Consider the following 16977-nt stretch of genomic DNA (forward strand, 5'->3'; position numbering starts at 1 on the left):
CTCATTTATCCTTATGTTTCATGGTTTGAGTGTTATATACGTGAAAAGAACCTAAGGCATCTGTCTGCACACTGATGGTGTGAAAGCCATTTATGGGCAGCACCAGGCAGCTCAACTTACAATGTATTAATTTTTCTTTATCTTCTATGAAAAAAAGGATTTGAAGTCCCTTAAAAGACACACAAAAATATAACCAGATGTCCCTAGGTTGTTTATTTCTTCACTGCAGGCTAAGACTTGTTACTTCAAAAGCCTTCCAGCACCAAACTCAAATTTTTACACATCTAATTGTTTTTTTTTTAAGCTTATTTATTTTTGAAAGAGAGAGAGACAGACAGAGTGTGAGTGGGGGTGTGGGGCAGAGAGAGAGGGAGAGACAGAATCTGAAGCAGGCTCCAGGCTCTGAGCTGGCAGCACAGAGCCTGATGCGGGGCTCGAACTCACAGACTGAGAGATCATGACCTGAGCCGAAGTCGGACACTCAACGGACTGAGATACCCAGGAGCCCCATTACACATCCAGTTGTTTTTTAAAGGGCCCAAACAAAGCAGAGTTTTAGCCATTCAGGGCCTGCTTTCCTGGGGACAACTGACCCCACATCTGCCATCAGTAGATTAGATAATTCCAGCACCATAAAGCCCCCAGATGGCCTCTGTCCTTTGGAGGTCTCTGGCCCAGAGACCCCTCACCGTACCCCAGGTCACCTAGACACATAAGCCCCCTCTCTGCCCCTCTCTTTCCTGGGAGTTCCCTGCCTTCCTCCTGCTCTGTTTGTGGCCTTCGTGCACAAGCTTCTGGACCTTTTCATGCTGGGAGCACATCCCGTCTCTTGCCGCCCGGTCTAAGCACTGCCCAGTGTCAAGAAAACCTGTGTGCTACTGCCTCCTGTGGTCTTATCTGTTTCTCTGATCAACCTCCAAATCCCTTGGACCCCTACTGTGAAGGAGATGAGGCAAAAGAAAAACAAAAGTAAGAACATCAAGTGGAACCAGAACTTGAGAAGGCAAAACTGTGTTTCAGGAGAGTCCTTCACCTTTGTTACAAGCGGGTGACCAATGTGACCAACAGAGTTCCCAGCTACCAGTGAGCTTTCTTACCTACATTAGGGCTCATTCACTAATAGGCTTCCCTTCTCCAAGCCACTTCCCCACCCCAAGCCACAGCCCAGGATCTGGTGATGCCAGCCGAACAGTTTTTTGAGAGTAAATAGGATCACTTTTTTTTTTAAGTTTATTTATTTATTTTTGAGGTGGGGGGGAGGGGCAGAGAGAGGGAGAGAGAGAAAGAACCCCAAGCAGGCACTGCACTGTCAGCATGGAGCCCAGTGCAGATCTTGATCTCATGAACCATAAGATTGTGACTGGAGCCGAAATCAAAGAGTCGGATGCTTCCCCGACTGAGCCACACAGGTGCCCCTACGATCACATTTTTATATATAACTATTGACTCTCAGAGGTGTACTTTCTCTCCTGCCCCTAAATTACAACTGGGCTATTATTTGTACCTGATATTTATTCAACAACTATTTACTGAGTGCCTACCATATGCCAGGCACTGTCCTAGGTGCAGGGAATATAGCAGTGATGAACGTGAAAAAAATCTTCATGGGTCTTAATATTCCAGCCCTGTCATGTGATACTGAGATACCATCTACCTTAGGTTGCTGTCAGTTGTGTATTTTTCTTATCTCCCCAATAGAATCTAAATTTCAGGAAGGAGGGTGCCTATCCATTTATACAGTACAGCACAGTGAGTTTCGCCTGGAGCCAGATTCTGCTGTTTGAAATCCTGCTTGAACTCTGACGGTTACTGTATTTGTGACCTTGGGCAAATGGCTTACCCTCTCTGGGCTTCAGTTTTGTTATCTGTTATCTAAGGTTAGAATAAATAAGTAGCGTGTCACTATCCTGAGCCACCTTTCATATGCTGAATTTCCTGGATCGTCAGACACAGAAGTCTGGCTATGACCAGGGGATACCGCGTGCCCGGCCACGGCTCAGTTTGAGTGCAAAGCCATCCTTGTCGGTACGACGGCTTTGAAAGTGCAAACACTTCTGATGGCTCAGAGCCTGGAGCCTGTTTCAGATTCTGTGTCTCCCTCTCTCTGACCCTCCCCCGTTCATGCTCTGTCTCTCTCTGTCTCAAAAATAAATAAACGTTAAGAAAAAAAATTAAAAAAAAAATGGGGCGCCTGGGTGGCTCAGTCGGTTGAGCGTCCGACTTCAGCTCAGGTCACGATCTCACGGTCTGTGAGTTCGAGCCCTGCGTCGGGCTCTGGGCTGATGGCTCAGAGCCTGGAGCCTGTTTCAGATTCTGTGTCTCCCTCTCTCTGACCCTCCCCCGTTCATGCTCTGTCTCTCTCTGTCTCAAAAATAAATAAACGTTAAAAAAAAATTTAAAAAAAAATGGGGCGCCTGGGTGGCTCAGTCGGTTGAGCGTCCGACTTCAGCTCAGGTCACGATCTCACGGTCCGTGAGTTCGAGCCCCGCGTCGGGCTCTGGGCTGATGGCTCAGAGCCTGGAGCCTGTTTCAGATTCTGTGTCTCCCTCTCTCTGACCCTCCCCCATTCATGCTCTGTCTCTCTCTGTCTCAAAAATAAATAAACATTAAAAAAAAAATTAAAAAAAGAAAGTGCAAACACTTGATGATTTCATGGCATTTCCCCCATAGCAGTCCACGGCAGGAAGTAAAAAAGTGAAGACACGAATGAGCAATAGAACCAGCAAGCCCAAGTCCTACACGCTTAATGCAGGTGAGACCAGATGGAGACGACGAGCCAGGCTAAAGCATCGACTTTCTGCCCTTAGGCAGACATGTAAGGAAGTTCATTGTGAAGCGAAGAAACAGAAGCAAAAACACACATGAATTCTGGAAAATATATCAAAGTTGTATTTTAAAGGCAAGAGGTGATTATTCTTTAACTTTTTGTTTTCGTTTTTTTTGTTTGTTTGTTTTTGTTTTCTTTTTGGGGTTTTTTTGGGGTTTTTTTTGGCAGTAGAACACTTCCTGGCTGGATGCAGGCTACTGTGTGACTTCTGCACAAACAGGAGGGGGCCTGCCTATACAGTGCCCTGTGCAAGATCATAATAATTACTAACAGAGTCCAGTTGGATCTCAATTTTTCAGATGCTGGGTGTAGCACAGTGCAAAGCAATTGCTGTCTCATTCACGGCAATATCCCACTTTTTATAAAATAGCTGTGAAACTTAAAAGAGACCCCAGAGAGATCCCCTGTCCCTCCCGCCATGTGAGTCTGCGATGACAAGAGGGCCATTCATGAACCAGGAAGTGGACCGACCAGACACCAAATCTGTCAATACCTTGACCTTGGACTTCCAGCCTCCAGAACTGTGAGAAATAAATTTTTGTTGTTTATAGACCATGCTGTGAATGGTATTTTTGCTACAGCAGTCCAAAGACTGCTATGAGACAGTATATCCCACCAGTTTTACCAAAAAAGACTGTTCTTTCATATTTCTAGGGAATACTAAAGGGGCTAACAGGAAAATTAAGAGTGTTTGAAACAAAGCCCTTTAGCCAATCAAGTTGATTCTCCGCTTCTACCCCACTCACCTCTTGGTGTGTAATTCGAACTCCATTATAAAAAGACATAACAGTATTAGGTCCCACTGCTATCTTTGAAAACAGTCCTTCTCCAGCACTGGAAATGAGAGATTCAGCAACATAAACCCTAAATAGGAAAAACAGTCAAATGATGGTTCTTTCAGTTTGATATGTTACTTTTTATATCAACCATCAACATAGTATGGCTACTGAACCCAAAACATCAGTTCATAGTAATCCAGTGAGGAAAGAAGGAAGGAAGGAAGGAAGGAAGGAAGGAAGGAAGGAAGGAAGGAAGGAAAGAAGGAAGGAAGGAAGGAAGAAAGGAAAGTTAAGCCCTAACATTTGGCATTAGAAATTGAGGAACTGCTACTTACGTACCTTTTAAGAGTGATGTCTAGGGGGTGCCTTGGTGATTCAGTCAGTTAAGCATCTGACTCTTGGTTTCAGCTTATGTCATGATCTCACAGTTTGAGGGCTCAAGTCCCACATCGGGCTCTGTGCTGACAGTGTGGAGCCTGCTTGGGATTCTGTCTCTTTGCCCCTCCCCTGCTCACGCACTCTCTCTCTCTCAAAATAAATAAATAAAACTTAAAAAAAAAAGAATGTTGTTTAAAATGCACTCTCAAATATGGGGAATATTATATACAGTTGATCCATGGGTGTAAACTATGCAGGTCCATTTATATGTGGATTTTTTTTTTAATGTTTTTATTTATTTTTGAGACAGAGAGAGACAGAGCACGAACAGGGGAGGGGCAGAGTGAGAGGGAGACACAGAATCCGAAGCAGGCTCCAGGCTCTGAGCTGTCAGCACAGGGCCTGATGCAGGGCTAGAACTCATGAACCGTGAGATCATGACCTGAGCCAAAGTCAGATGCTTAACTGATTGAACCACCCAGGTGCCCCTATATGTGGGATTTTTACAGTACAGTACCACAAATGTCTTTTCTCTTCCTCATGACTTTTTCTTTTCTTTTCTTTTTTTTTTTAAGGTTTTATTTTTAAGTAATTTCTCCACCCAACATGGGGTTCAAACTCACAACCTCGAGATCAAGAGTTGCACGCTCTACCAACTGAGCCAGCCAGGAGTGCCCCTTTATGACTTTCTTAATAACATTTTCTTTCTTTCTTTTTTTTTTTTTAATGTATTTATTTTTGGGAGAGAGAGAGAGAGAGAGAGAGACAGAGTATGAGCACGGGAGGGGCAGAGAGAGGAAACACAGAATCTGAAGCAGGCTCCAGGCTCTGAGCTGTCAGCACAGAGCCTGATGCGGGGCTCGAACCATGAGCTGAGATCATGACCTGAGCTGAAGTTGGTCACGTAACTGACTGAGCCACCCAGGCACCCCCTTCATAACATTTTGTTTTCTCTAGCTTACTAGAGAAATACTAAGTAATAGTAAGTAAATAGTAAGAAATATGAATATTTATTAAGAATACAGTATATAATACGTATAACATACAAAATATGTGTTAATCAACTGTTTATGTTATTGGTAAGGCTTCCTATCAACAGTAGGCTATTAGTAGTGAAGTTTTTGGGGAATCAAAAATTATATGTGGATTTTCAGCTGTGTGCAGTGGGGGAGAGGAGAGGTGCCCCAACTCCTGTGTTGTTCAAGGCTTCACTGTATTCATAAAGCAACTCAACATTTGATAAGAGGTGTTTTTTAAAAAGAAATTATGTTTTTAGTTAATGAGTGTTTTCACTGTCTTCCTGGACAAGTAAACATTTCCAAAGTAATTCAAGCTATGCCCATTTGTCAGGGCTAAATAGGAAGAAAGGCTGTTTTAATTAAGCCCCAAGATGAATCTTTCACTTGAAACACTGACAGTTAGTAAAACATATTCAATATGCACTTCCCAACAAAAGGGTTTATAACATGTCCACTAACTATGGCCCAAGGGTCAAATCTGGCAGCTGCCCACTCTTGGAAATACAGTTTTATGGAACGTGGCCACGCCTATTTGCTGTCTCTTGTTGCTTTAGCGTTACAAAGGCAGAACTGAGTAGTTGCAGTAGGGACCCAGAAAGCTTAAATATTTACAATATGGCTCTTTACAGAAAAAGTTTGCCAATCCCTGGTTTACAGGAAAACAGCACTCACTCATCATTATTGAACTGGACTGAATAAGAGAGTGCATGCCCCATGAACAACTAACTATTCCAGCTCTTTGGGTGCTGTGATCTAATGACTCTGGTGGAAATGCTCATCTTTAATTTTTGTTCCATGGGTCTTACGCTTATTTTATGCACTAGAGGACTAAATTATTGCTTCCAACTTTACTCCTTCTCTGTGGTAGAATTATACATCCTGCTACTTTGCCATGTGACCTTGTGGTGCCTCCTTCACGGTGGGTAGACCATGTACCCCTGCCGGGACCATGCTGGGCTTGGCCGTATGCTCTACTTTGCTACTGGAACATGGGCAAGAGGACTGCATGCCAGGGCCCAGGTGTTAAGAGGATGGCAAATTTCTGTCAGTTTTCTGCGATTTCCATTCATCTCCACCGGAAGAAGATGCCTCAGGAGGACACTGCTCCTTCAGCCTGCATCTTGGAATACAGACATGTGAAACCGACCTGAACCCAACTTGAAATCTGAAGTCCAGCTTCATCCAGCTGAGCCAAGTTGAGCCTGGTCAAAAGTGGCTGAACCTCAGCTAACTTACAGAATCATGAGTGTAACATAACATTTCTGCATTCATAAACCACTGTTAGGTTTTGAGGGTATCATTATACAGCACCATCACAATGAAAGTAACAAAAAAGATGGATACATATGATTATCGCGCTTTTGTGTTTCCGGTAGCCAAGAGACAAGAGACCAAACCCTTCCCTTTGTAAATGGACCACAGCTTTGTATCAAGAAAGAGGCCTTTCATTCATTGTGACATTGTGGTGGGAGCCCTGTCAGTTAAACCAAGGAAGTGGCCCATTTTTCAGATGGGACCAGAACAAAAAGTGAATGGGAGTCATGCTTTGTAAGCCAGGCTAACAAAAGAGTGAGGCAAAGAGAAGGCCAACTGCAGATGGCACTCTTACTCAGGAGCAGGCCAGCTGCTAGGAGACAAGCATCTCGGGGAGAGTACCAGAGAAAGTCATACCAAGAACTGAGCACTGGAGTTTAGAGAAGATGAAATGGAATGGGACTTGACACTTGGGGAATGAGCTTATAGAATCGGAAGCTTGTCATTTATAAGCTGGAATGTCTTTATGCTTCTTATATTGTCTTTCTTTCATGCCTGTTCTCCCTTAGTGAATAAAGAAATTGTCTTGTGTTCCAGATCCCCTCAGCTATGCTAAGTAAAGGAGGCATTCTGGTTCCTGCCTTGGCTAGACAGAGCTTTAAAGAAGGTGAAATGCTCTAGAGGCCGGCATGTGGCTTTCATTGCACCAGGGCCCTCAAAAAGGGGACAACTGGGTAGGGCATAGCTGGCTGCCTAGCCCGACAGCTGTCTATATGTAGAAGTTGCATTCTGGGACTGACACATGGCTGTTCTGTGCTTTATGGTTGGAGAAACTCTCTCACAGGGACAGAGTCTATATGGGCATAAAAACACTCTTCATCACAATATATGAACTTTTTTTCAGAGAGCCACAAAGAAGGATTAGTTCCCAACATTAGGGCTTTTTAACCTCCTATAAACAGGGCTATTAAAACCACAAGAAAAAAAAATTACCTCTCTGATTCATATGGATCTGGAAGAAGAGCATTGGTAGAAATGCAAGATGAAGTCGATTTATCAAAGTGGTACACCGAACCTGAAAAGCAAACGAAAATCTCAATCCAGGGATTACAGAGTTAGAGAAGAACTTTTACAGCGTCTCTCTGTATTCATGGGACAGAATGAGTTAAATAATGAAAAGTGTTATTCAAGTTATAGCACCTGGTGGAGAGGATGTGGAGAAACGGGAACCCTCTTGCACTGTTGGTGGGAATGCAAACCGGTGCAGCCGCTCTGGAAAACAGTGTGGAGGTTCCTCAAAAAATTAAAAATAGACCTACCCTATGACCCAGCAATAGCACTGCTAGGAATTTACCCAAGGGATACAGGAGTACTGATGCATAGGGGCACTTGTACCCCAATGTTTATAGCAGCACTTTCAACAATAGCCAAATTATGGAAAGAGCCTAAATGTCCACCAACTGACAAACAGATAAAGATGTGGTTTATATATACAATGGAATACTACTTGGCAATGAGAAAGAATGAAATCTGGCCATTTGTAGCAACGTGGATGGAACTGGAGGGTATTATGCTAAGTGAGATAAGTCAGGCAGAGAAAGACAGATACCCTATGTTTTCACTCATATGTGGATCCTGAGAAACTTAACAGAAGACCAAGCGGGAGGGGAAGGGGGAAAAAAGTTACAGAAAAGGAGGCAAACCGTAAGAGACTCTTAAATACTGAGAACAAACTGAGGGTTGATGGGGGATGGGGGAGAGGGGAAAGTGGGTGATGGGCACGGAGGAGGGCACTGGATGTTGTATGGAAACCAATTTGAAGATAAATTATATACATACATACATATATATATATATATATATATACACACACACACACGTGTATATATATTATATATACACTCACACACATATATGTATACTTACATATACGTATATGTGTGTGTGTGTGTGTGTGTGTGTGTGTGTATGTATATATAAAAGTCATAGTACCTGGAATAAATTCTTCGATATAAGTAAAAAAAAATTTTTTTAATTTATTTATTTTGAGAGAGCAAGAGAACGAGCAAGCAGGGGAGGGGCACAGAGAGAGAGAGAGACAGAATCCTAAGCAGGCTCCATACCGTCACCACAGAGCCCGACAGGGGGCTTAAACCCCCAAATTGTGAGATCATGACCTGAGCTGAAGTTGAATACTTAACCAACTGAGTCACCCAGGCGCCCCCAAATTCTCCAATATAAATGAATGGTTTTTAGATTTGCTTTTGAGTTGCATTTTTAGGTCTTAATGAACAGCCATCGTATGTATTTCTTAAAATCCCATTTTTGCTTTTGAATTGTCTTTATTCAAATGGTTTAAAAAATGCTTGTGCAATTAAAATTTTTAATCAAGAAAATGCTTTGTCATGAAATTCTGAGATCTTCTGGGCAGATCAGGTTGAGTGATGGTTTTAAAATTTTCTCGTGGTTTTCTTCCTAGTAGACACAGTCTGTAGACTCCAACCACCCAGCCCTGGCAATTGTCTCCTTCACTAAAAATAAACATTCAGCCTCACCAGAATTAAGAACAGAACTGCTTTTGATAAAGCAAAAACACAGTCATCTTATTTCTATTAAGGTTGTTCAGAAGCAAGTCAGTAATTTATTCCAGAAACTAAGGTACACAACTGTCCTAGATTTAACACTGGCTCTCCGCAAAGGACCAGCCTCAGAGAGCCTTCCCAGAGCACACTGAAGACATCCGAGGCTCTACTGCACAGTAAGTAAAGAAGCACATTTCAGAACCGATGGGCTTAGTCCTGTAAAGTAAATTCTTTTAGGCACTAAGACATCACAAATAGTCCCATTAAGCAATTCCTCGGTGGTTACCAGTGGTTACCAGGTCCTCTTTCAGTTTTGTTTTGTTTTGTACAATCACAAAATCCAAAATCAATGTCTCAAACTAAAAGTTAAAAAGCAATCAGGATCAGTCAAGGTCTAGCTAGGAAACAGACCATTTGAGTATTTCAAAGAGAGAATTTCACTCAGGGAATTGGTTATACAGAGCACGGAAGAACTAAGAAGCCAAACGGGCAGGTAAGGAGCCCAGAAACTGGCAAGAGCTGGAAGCCATACAGCCCTAAGCCAGAGGGACAAAGGCGGAGAGGGTGTGCTTGGGGTTCTAGAGTTGGACTGATGCGGGACCTTCCTGTTGGGAGATGGAATCAGGAGACAGGCCACTGCTGGAGACACTGCTGGACACAGAGAGATCTTCTCCCTGATTCCTTTCCTCTCAATGCCCTTGGCCAGTGCCTCCCGATGGCCAAACCCAGAGAGAAGCCAATGCACATGACCCTAGGAAACGTGGCCTGACAGCGGCAGAAGCCCCCTGCAATGAAAGCAGGACATGTGGACAAGAATTGCATCTGGGAGCAAACTGGTAATGGACCAACGCACAATCCATTAAAGGAAGTTAGTTTAAAAAAGAAACAACCCACACAATTCAACCAAACTTTTCTGTGACATACATGTTGTATTGCACAGAAAATCTATGAACCTCCACCTTCCTTCTTTAGACTAAACCTTTCATCCCAAACGTACTGAGTGCCAACTACATGTAAAGCACTGTGTTAGGGACCGTGCAGGTGCAAAGAGGAGAAACACCTCCAGCTGCTCTTCAAGGAGCCGATGCTGTCTTTTCCAGCTTAATGTCCCTTCCTGTTTTTCCTAGATCTGCTCCAGGCAAACGGAGCACAATCTTTAGTTTTACTCCTCTCCTCTATAGTTTATACTATGCCCTTTGACCAGAATTCATTCATTCACTTGACAGTCACTAATTCTACAAGGTGAGCCAAGCCTTAAAGACAGAATGGGAATTAACAGAGAAAGGAGTTCCTTTGTCAAGAGATGAAGAGACAAGGCAAGAAGAAAATCCCGCCTGAGGCATAACGAAGAAATCAGCGCATGGTAAGTGGAGAACTAGAAGCAATTTATGGGGAGCGCCTGGGTGGCTCAGTCAGTTGAGTGGCTAACTATTGATTTCAGCTCAGGTCATGATCCCCGGGTCGTGGAATTGAGCCCCGCTCTGGGCACCGGGCTTGCTTAAGATTCTCTCTCTCTCCCTCTGCCCCTCTCTGACATGTGCTCTAAGTAAATAAAAATAGAAGCAGTTTGTGGTTGCAAAAGCATAAAGAGAAAGGGTGTGGTGGGAGAGGTCGGCGGGGGGCAGGTTGGGAGTACTTTGTGTGAGGTGTTTGCATTACGTTTTCCTCCTCCCCATGGTGGACCAGATGGCAGCATGGCCCTGTCAGACCTCATCTGTAGGTTAGTCTGCAGCTCACTGACAGTAACGAGAGGGGCTGGGGGAGTGCGGTGGGGAGAGGTGCAGAACACTGAAGACCGTGTCCTGTCAGTCACCCAAAGCAGCCATGCTTCTTGACCTTTGTGAAACCCAAATTGCTCAATGTATCCTTAAATTAACAGGCCTGCCAGAATCTCACCAGTTATGCCCCTCCTCCCGACCTTTACTGTGGCCTTATAATGAAAAGGGTGTTCATCATTTACAACCAGGAGTTCTAAAAAAAAAAAATACCCTTTGAGAACTATTACTCTCACTTCCCAAAATCTGTTTCTTACTTATACTAAGAAGAAGGTAATAATAACAATAACTTTCATTATGGTGTTTTTACAGTCGCTGCCAGCACCTGTCTTTTATAATGAAGAAACAATTTCCGAAGGGATAAAGAACTTGCCCGAGACCACACTGTGGCAAATGCTGAAGCTGAAACTTAAATGAGGTGACTCCAAAGTTCAAGGCTCTTGCCACTAAAACACGCTGCCGCTTGTGAAGTTTTAAAATTGGCATCACCATTTGGGGATCCTCCCCTGGCCCAGGTCCCTTCATTTCTAAAGACTGTGGCACTGTCTCCTTTCAGAACACATGTGAAGAGCACAGATATGAGAATTTGAAGTGCAAAGATTACTGTTTCACTTAAAATGAAAACAACTTCATTTGGGGATGATTGAAAATTTACAGAAAAGTTGCAGTACAGAGATTCCCCGATATCCCTCATGGTTTCTCCCAATGTTAACTTCTTCTGCTTCTTCTTTTTTAATGTTTATGTATTTATTTTGAGAGAGAGAGAGAGAGGCAAAGAGAGGGGAGAAAAACAGAATTCCAAGCAGGCTCCACTCCATCAGAGCAGAGCCTGACTTGGGCTCGAACTCACGAACCGTGAGATCATGACCTGAGCCAAAATCAAGAGTCAGTCACTGAATCCACTGAGCCACCCAGGCGCCCATCTCATAATGTTAACTTTTTATGTTGCATGGTATGATTGTCAAAATGAAGAAACCAACATAGCTACATTACTATTAACTAAACTTCAGACTTTATTCAGATTTCACCAGTTTTTCCACTAATGCCCTCTTTCTCTTCCAGGATCCAACCCAGAATCCCACATCACATTTAAGCTGCCTCAATTTTTTAACTTAAAAAAAAATAAAAACTGAGACATTTAAAACAACTCAAGTTATAAATGCTAGATTTCCCATTTTTGGACATTCTCCTCTGGAGATTCTCCTTCAGATCACAAATAGCTAAATATTATTTAGGAATATGAGTGCCTAGATTTATTATCTTTTTTACTTTTTTATTCTTAGAACCTAATTTAGATTGGAAATACATGCATATATTGTTTTCAAGGAATCAGACCAATATAAACAGCTTCTTTTTTTCTTTGTCTTTTTCCCCCAGACTTTCTACAATAAATAATTTTATACGCAGAAAAAAATATTTAGTATGCTATTATACTTCTATATGGAAATGGGGGGCGCGTGGGTGGCTCAGTGAGTTAAACACCCGACTCTTGATTCTGGCTCAGGTCATGATCTCACAGTTGCGAGACGGAACCCTGCCTAGGGCTCTGCAATGGGTGTGGAGCCTGCTTAGGATTCTCTGTCTCTCTCTCTGTCTCTCTCTCTCTCTGCCCCTCCCCTGCTCAAGCTCTCTCTCTCAAAAACAAAAAAAAAAATAAGCAAACAAATAAATAAATAAATGAAAATAAAAATAAAATAAAATAAAAGGAAATAGGATTTTTTTCTAATATGATTCCACTGGGCTCACTCATGTGTCCAGTATGTGTCCTGTGAAGATGCCACTATGCATTTATCCTTTCTAATCAGAGCTCGGGCTGAATCAGCTTTACAATCTGTACAACCTGGAGATCTACCTAATTTGATTCTTTAATATCATTGAACTGTATTTCAGTTTTTTCTGAGATATACTAATCTTTTGAAATTCATGGAATTACTGCCGTCATTTCTTCAATTCTTCCCTGTATTATTATATAGCTATATTCTTGTCATGTGACTTTTAGCATCTGCTACTGAAATGCATGGTGTATATTTCCCCGTCTCATTGATATTTGGCTTGACTATGTGATTTAATTTGACCAATGAAAAGTGGGTGAAATTATGTCAATTCCAAGCCAAGCTTTCAGAGGCAGCATAGGTGTCTGCTCATGCTCTGACTTCTTGTGACTCACTTGAGAAAATCTTGACCCAGGCCACCAACATCCCTTCAGATGGCCCCAGAATTAAGACCAGTAAGACACAATACAATAAGAAGCCTCAAGTCCAGCCATGCCCAGCCCAGCCCACCCCAGACCAGCTGGAGTACAGCTTGTCACCTGTATTTGAGATGTTAAGGTGTTTGTTATGCAGCAAAGCTGACTAATGCATGATTAAAGTGGACTAGACAAGGAAATTAACTTCTCTCAATTATGCCCTAACAACCTGCTTTGGAATTAGAGCACACTTCTGAAGCAGATCCAACTTACTTCCAGGCATCAGTTCAAAGTGAGGCCTTCCTTCTTCAGTGGACATAAGGGTAGCCAGCTTTCCCTCTATCATCTCTCCATCGATGAATTTTCCATAAAGTGCGGTCCTCTCGTCAGGGTACACATACGCTATCTTCTCGCCTGTCATCTCCCCGTCTTCATTTACTTCTCCCACAAGGCTGCCTCCATCCTGATGGGAGAAGCCAAAAGCCAGAAAATATTATATATAGTATTTATCCACACGGCACGACTTCAAGAACTTTTTCTTGTGCACTCCCTTCGTGGATAGCACTAATGTAACAGCTTAAGAACTCAGAGAAAAACCTGACGCATACTTACTTTCCCATCCAACCCCGTACAAATAAACGGCGAGAGGTTACATGCAGAGAAGCACAGAAAGCCTGATTTAGGGAGTCAGAGACCAAGCTGCACTTTGCAATGGTGACAAGTTACTGACACTCTCTCTTGGCTTGTTTTTGAAGAAGAACATACGTTGTATTTGTAATATTAGTTACAAACATTTAAAGGAAATGTAACAATAAGTGTTAGTTTGGGCTGATACCAAATGTGATGAGGAACAGTGGCAAGATGGTTTTACTCACTATTCATACCATTTCACTTCTCTATGTGGCATTTTGGATTTCTGGTCCATTAAAAAAATCTTTAGTTCAGATGTATTTAAGAATTAATTTAATGTACATGAGTAAAGAGAGTTGTCTACAGTTTCTTTTTTTAAATATTTACTTTTGAGAGGGAAAGAGAGAGAGTGTGAGTGGGGGAAGGGCAGAGAGCCATGGGGACAGAGGATCTGAAAAGCAGGCTCCAGGTTCTGTGCTGACTGACAGGGAGCCTGACGTGGGGCTTGAACCCATGAACTGTGAGATCATGACCTGAAGTCAGATGCTTAACCGACCCACTGAGCCACCCAGGTGCCCCTGCATTTTCTAACAGATAAAAAAAGGACTTCTGGACACTGCCTTTCTAAGAATCCTACACCACCACTTTTTATGGCATTAGAAGGAAAAGTGAAAAAAAAAATCAACTGAATTCTATTCCCTCCCCCATCACCACTTTCTCCCCACTTTTCTTTATTTACTGTTCCCTTCTGCCTCCTTCCAGGAGAGAAGCCAGCTGTGCTTCCTGTTTAATTGTCACTTGCTTTCATTCCTAAAGGTCATTAAATACTTCAGAGCAGAGGCTATCATACAATTCTGTACCCTGGTAAACGCTAGGGACATAGTAGGTGATCCACAAATACTTTTTGAATTGAACTGGGATACCAAAAAATAATCTAATAACTAATCAAAAAATAACTGAATCCAGACTACAAGAAATGTTTCCTTTTTTACTGCCCATGAGGAAGGTCTTTATGGTATAACTTGGAAAATCTGGGACCTCTTTGGGTTTGATACAACAAGAGTAGTGCCATGACATATTCTAAACGCTTGGTTACTTCTCCAACTCAAACGTTCTAGAAACAGCTACTCAAAGACAGTAGTACAGGATGACTTCTGAGTGATCCCAAAGGCTGCTTGCAGAGAGACAGCAGGAATAAATAACATCAGGTACGTGATTTCTATAGTTCTCCATAGTCTGATTGCTCTTTGGAGAAAAGACTTTATAAATTTAAAAACGAATCACAGCACTTTCATAAAAAGAAAAATACTTGGCAGCATTTTTCATGGATAGAAAGCGCATTAGAGCTATATTATTGCTCTTTCTCCTCCCAGAGTTAATTCTTAATAACCCAGCATAAACGGGGATGATACTTCCTGCAAGATCTGCCTTCAGGCTTTCAGGGGTGATTACTGAGCAGAACAGTGTTAGGGCGTTTCTGCTTCTCATATGCTGTAACTAATGTAAGCCAACGTTACCAGTAACTTGTACGGAATTCTGTCTTTCTAGGGTCTCAGATTTTTCTCCCTTAATACTCTAAACTTCTGGTTTGGGGGTGGCTCTGTCTAGTATGATAAAGCAGAGGTTCTTTTATTTCTAACAGGACATAAACACTTTTAACTGAAAATGACGTCACCGTTCCAAGGTAAAATTCTGAAAGAAATAAGCTGTCCTAAGAGTAAGCTTATAAATACTCTAAGGGGAGCCATTCTTTTTTCCTCCCCTTGTTTCTGCTTTGACTCCGTATCACAAAACAGGTGCCTGTCTGCTGTGTCAGGGAGTGCTGGGGAGGAAGCTGCTGCCTTCTCTCCTTTGCTAGGAGGCTCCCCTTCAGGGAGAAGGAATCACTCATTTGAGTAGTGAGAAGGCGGGGTCTGACAGCCACCGCCACCCATCTCTCTATTAGGTGGAGGTGACAGGGCAAAGCCTGCTGCCCCCAGAAGTCCTGCCCTGGAAGCTGTCCGTGCCCTCAGGCTGCACCTGCACCCCTCTCCATTCCTGCCCTTTCCTTGGGGAAGCTCCCCCGGGCAGGCCCTCCTTCCCTGGGGAGACCCGCGACTTCCCAGAGCTCTATCTGCAGCTGGTCCAACTGTTCCATTCAGAGGGGGAAGGATTGAAGTGCATTCTGACTTTGGGTCCATAGCACGTCTCCGACCCAACACGGTCATAATAAAACCGACCTTTTGATCTCTGACACCTAGGTCTATTTCTTAGTGGATTCTGAATTCAGAGAGAAGAGGGATGTCATTAGCCCTCTCCACTGCCAACAGATACCGTATATAAAGCAAGTGTTATCCCAGGTTAATTTTGAAAGCTTATAACTCCCCAGTGCTTCTTTCCTAAGGCAGAGTGTTCTCTGGGTATTTAATAAGATAATAATACAGCAGGCTGATTCATACAAAAGGTGATCTCCTCTAGAGACTTTAATTGATCCTAGTCACAAGTAAGATGACAAGTAGTAGGAGGATCTGGTAATCCCTATTTTGCCTCTTCCCTATACCCAACTGCACGCACAGAATTCCACTTTCCCTGACTCCATAATTTACTGTCACATCGGCAGATCCCCAGCGCCAGACGGCAAGATGCTCAATCGGCCTACTCCTGAAACAACAAACCTCTCTGTCTTCCTAAGCTGGTTAAGAACCTGCACCACTTCCCTCTTCCTGCTTGCCCTGTAGGCAGTGACTGAAAGGACTTTTGATCTATTGCAGAGCCTACTAAGAAGATATGTTAAATGTCTGGGCAATCATTTAAAAGATCTTTTGCGGTATTCTTTCCTTCTGCCCTGCTCCTAGAGTAGAACTTTTAAAAAAATATTTTACTTATTTATTTATTTTTAAAGTTTATTTACTGATTTTGAGAGAGAGACAGTGAGGGAGGGGCAGAGAGAGGGGGAGAGAGAGAATCCCAAGCAGGCTCTGCGCTGTCAGCACAGAGCCTGACGGGACTAAATGCCACAAACCGCAAGATCATGACCTGAACTGACATCAAGAGTCAGATGCTCAATCAACTGAGCCTCCCAGTCGCCCCTTTAAAATCTTATTTAAAAAAAAATGTTTTTAAATTTTTATTTAATTTTTTGAGAGAGAGAGAGAGAGACACAGAGACAGAGCATGACCGGGGAGGGGCATAGAGAGAGAGGGAGACCTAGAATCCGAAGCAGGCTCCAGGCTCTGAGCTGTCAGCACAGAGCCCGGCACAGGGCTTGAACCCTCAAACTGTGAGATCATGACCTGAGCCGAAGTCGGCCACTTAACCGACCAAGCCACCCAGGCGCCCCAAGATTTTATTTTTAAGTAATCTCTATATCTAATGTGGGGCTCAAATTTACAACCCTGAGATCAAAAGTCATACGCTCCACCAACTGAGCCAGCCAGGCACCCCGAGTATAACTTATTTTTAAAGAACAATAATGTGTAAGTAGATTTAGCTGGGGGCTATTTTTCTTGTTATACCTGTAATAGATCTTTTTTTTTTTTTTTTTAATCATAAGAAGATAGGTCTCA

General features: G+C 42.9%; 1 protein-coding gene across 1 annotated transcript in view; it reads right to left on the minus strand.

Moving 5' to 3' along the window:
- SETD7 (SET domain containing 7, histone lysine methyltransferase) overlaps nucleotides 1–16977 on the minus strand; it is a 51012-nt gene that overhangs the window by 10452 nt on the left and 23583 nt on the right. The window contains exons 5-7 of the mRNA XM_060654165.3: nucleotides 13076–13265; nucleotides 7251–7332; nucleotides 3574–3691 (exon numbers count right to left, since the gene is read on the minus strand). Of these exons, the coding sequence (XP_060510148.1) occupies nucleotides 3574–3691; nucleotides 7251–7332; nucleotides 13076–13265 (390 nt within the window). The remainder of the gene's footprint in view (nucleotides 1–3573; nucleotides 3692–7250; nucleotides 7333–13075; nucleotides 13266–16977) is intronic.

The sequence above is a fragment of the Panthera onca genome, chromosome B1, assembly GCF_046562875.1.
Source record: "Panthera onca isolate mPanOnc1 chromosome B1, mPanOnc1 haplotype 2, whole genome shotgun sequence".
In the NCBI taxonomy this organism is placed as follows: Eukaryota; Metazoa; Chordata; class Mammalia; order Carnivora; family Felidae; genus Panthera; species Panthera onca.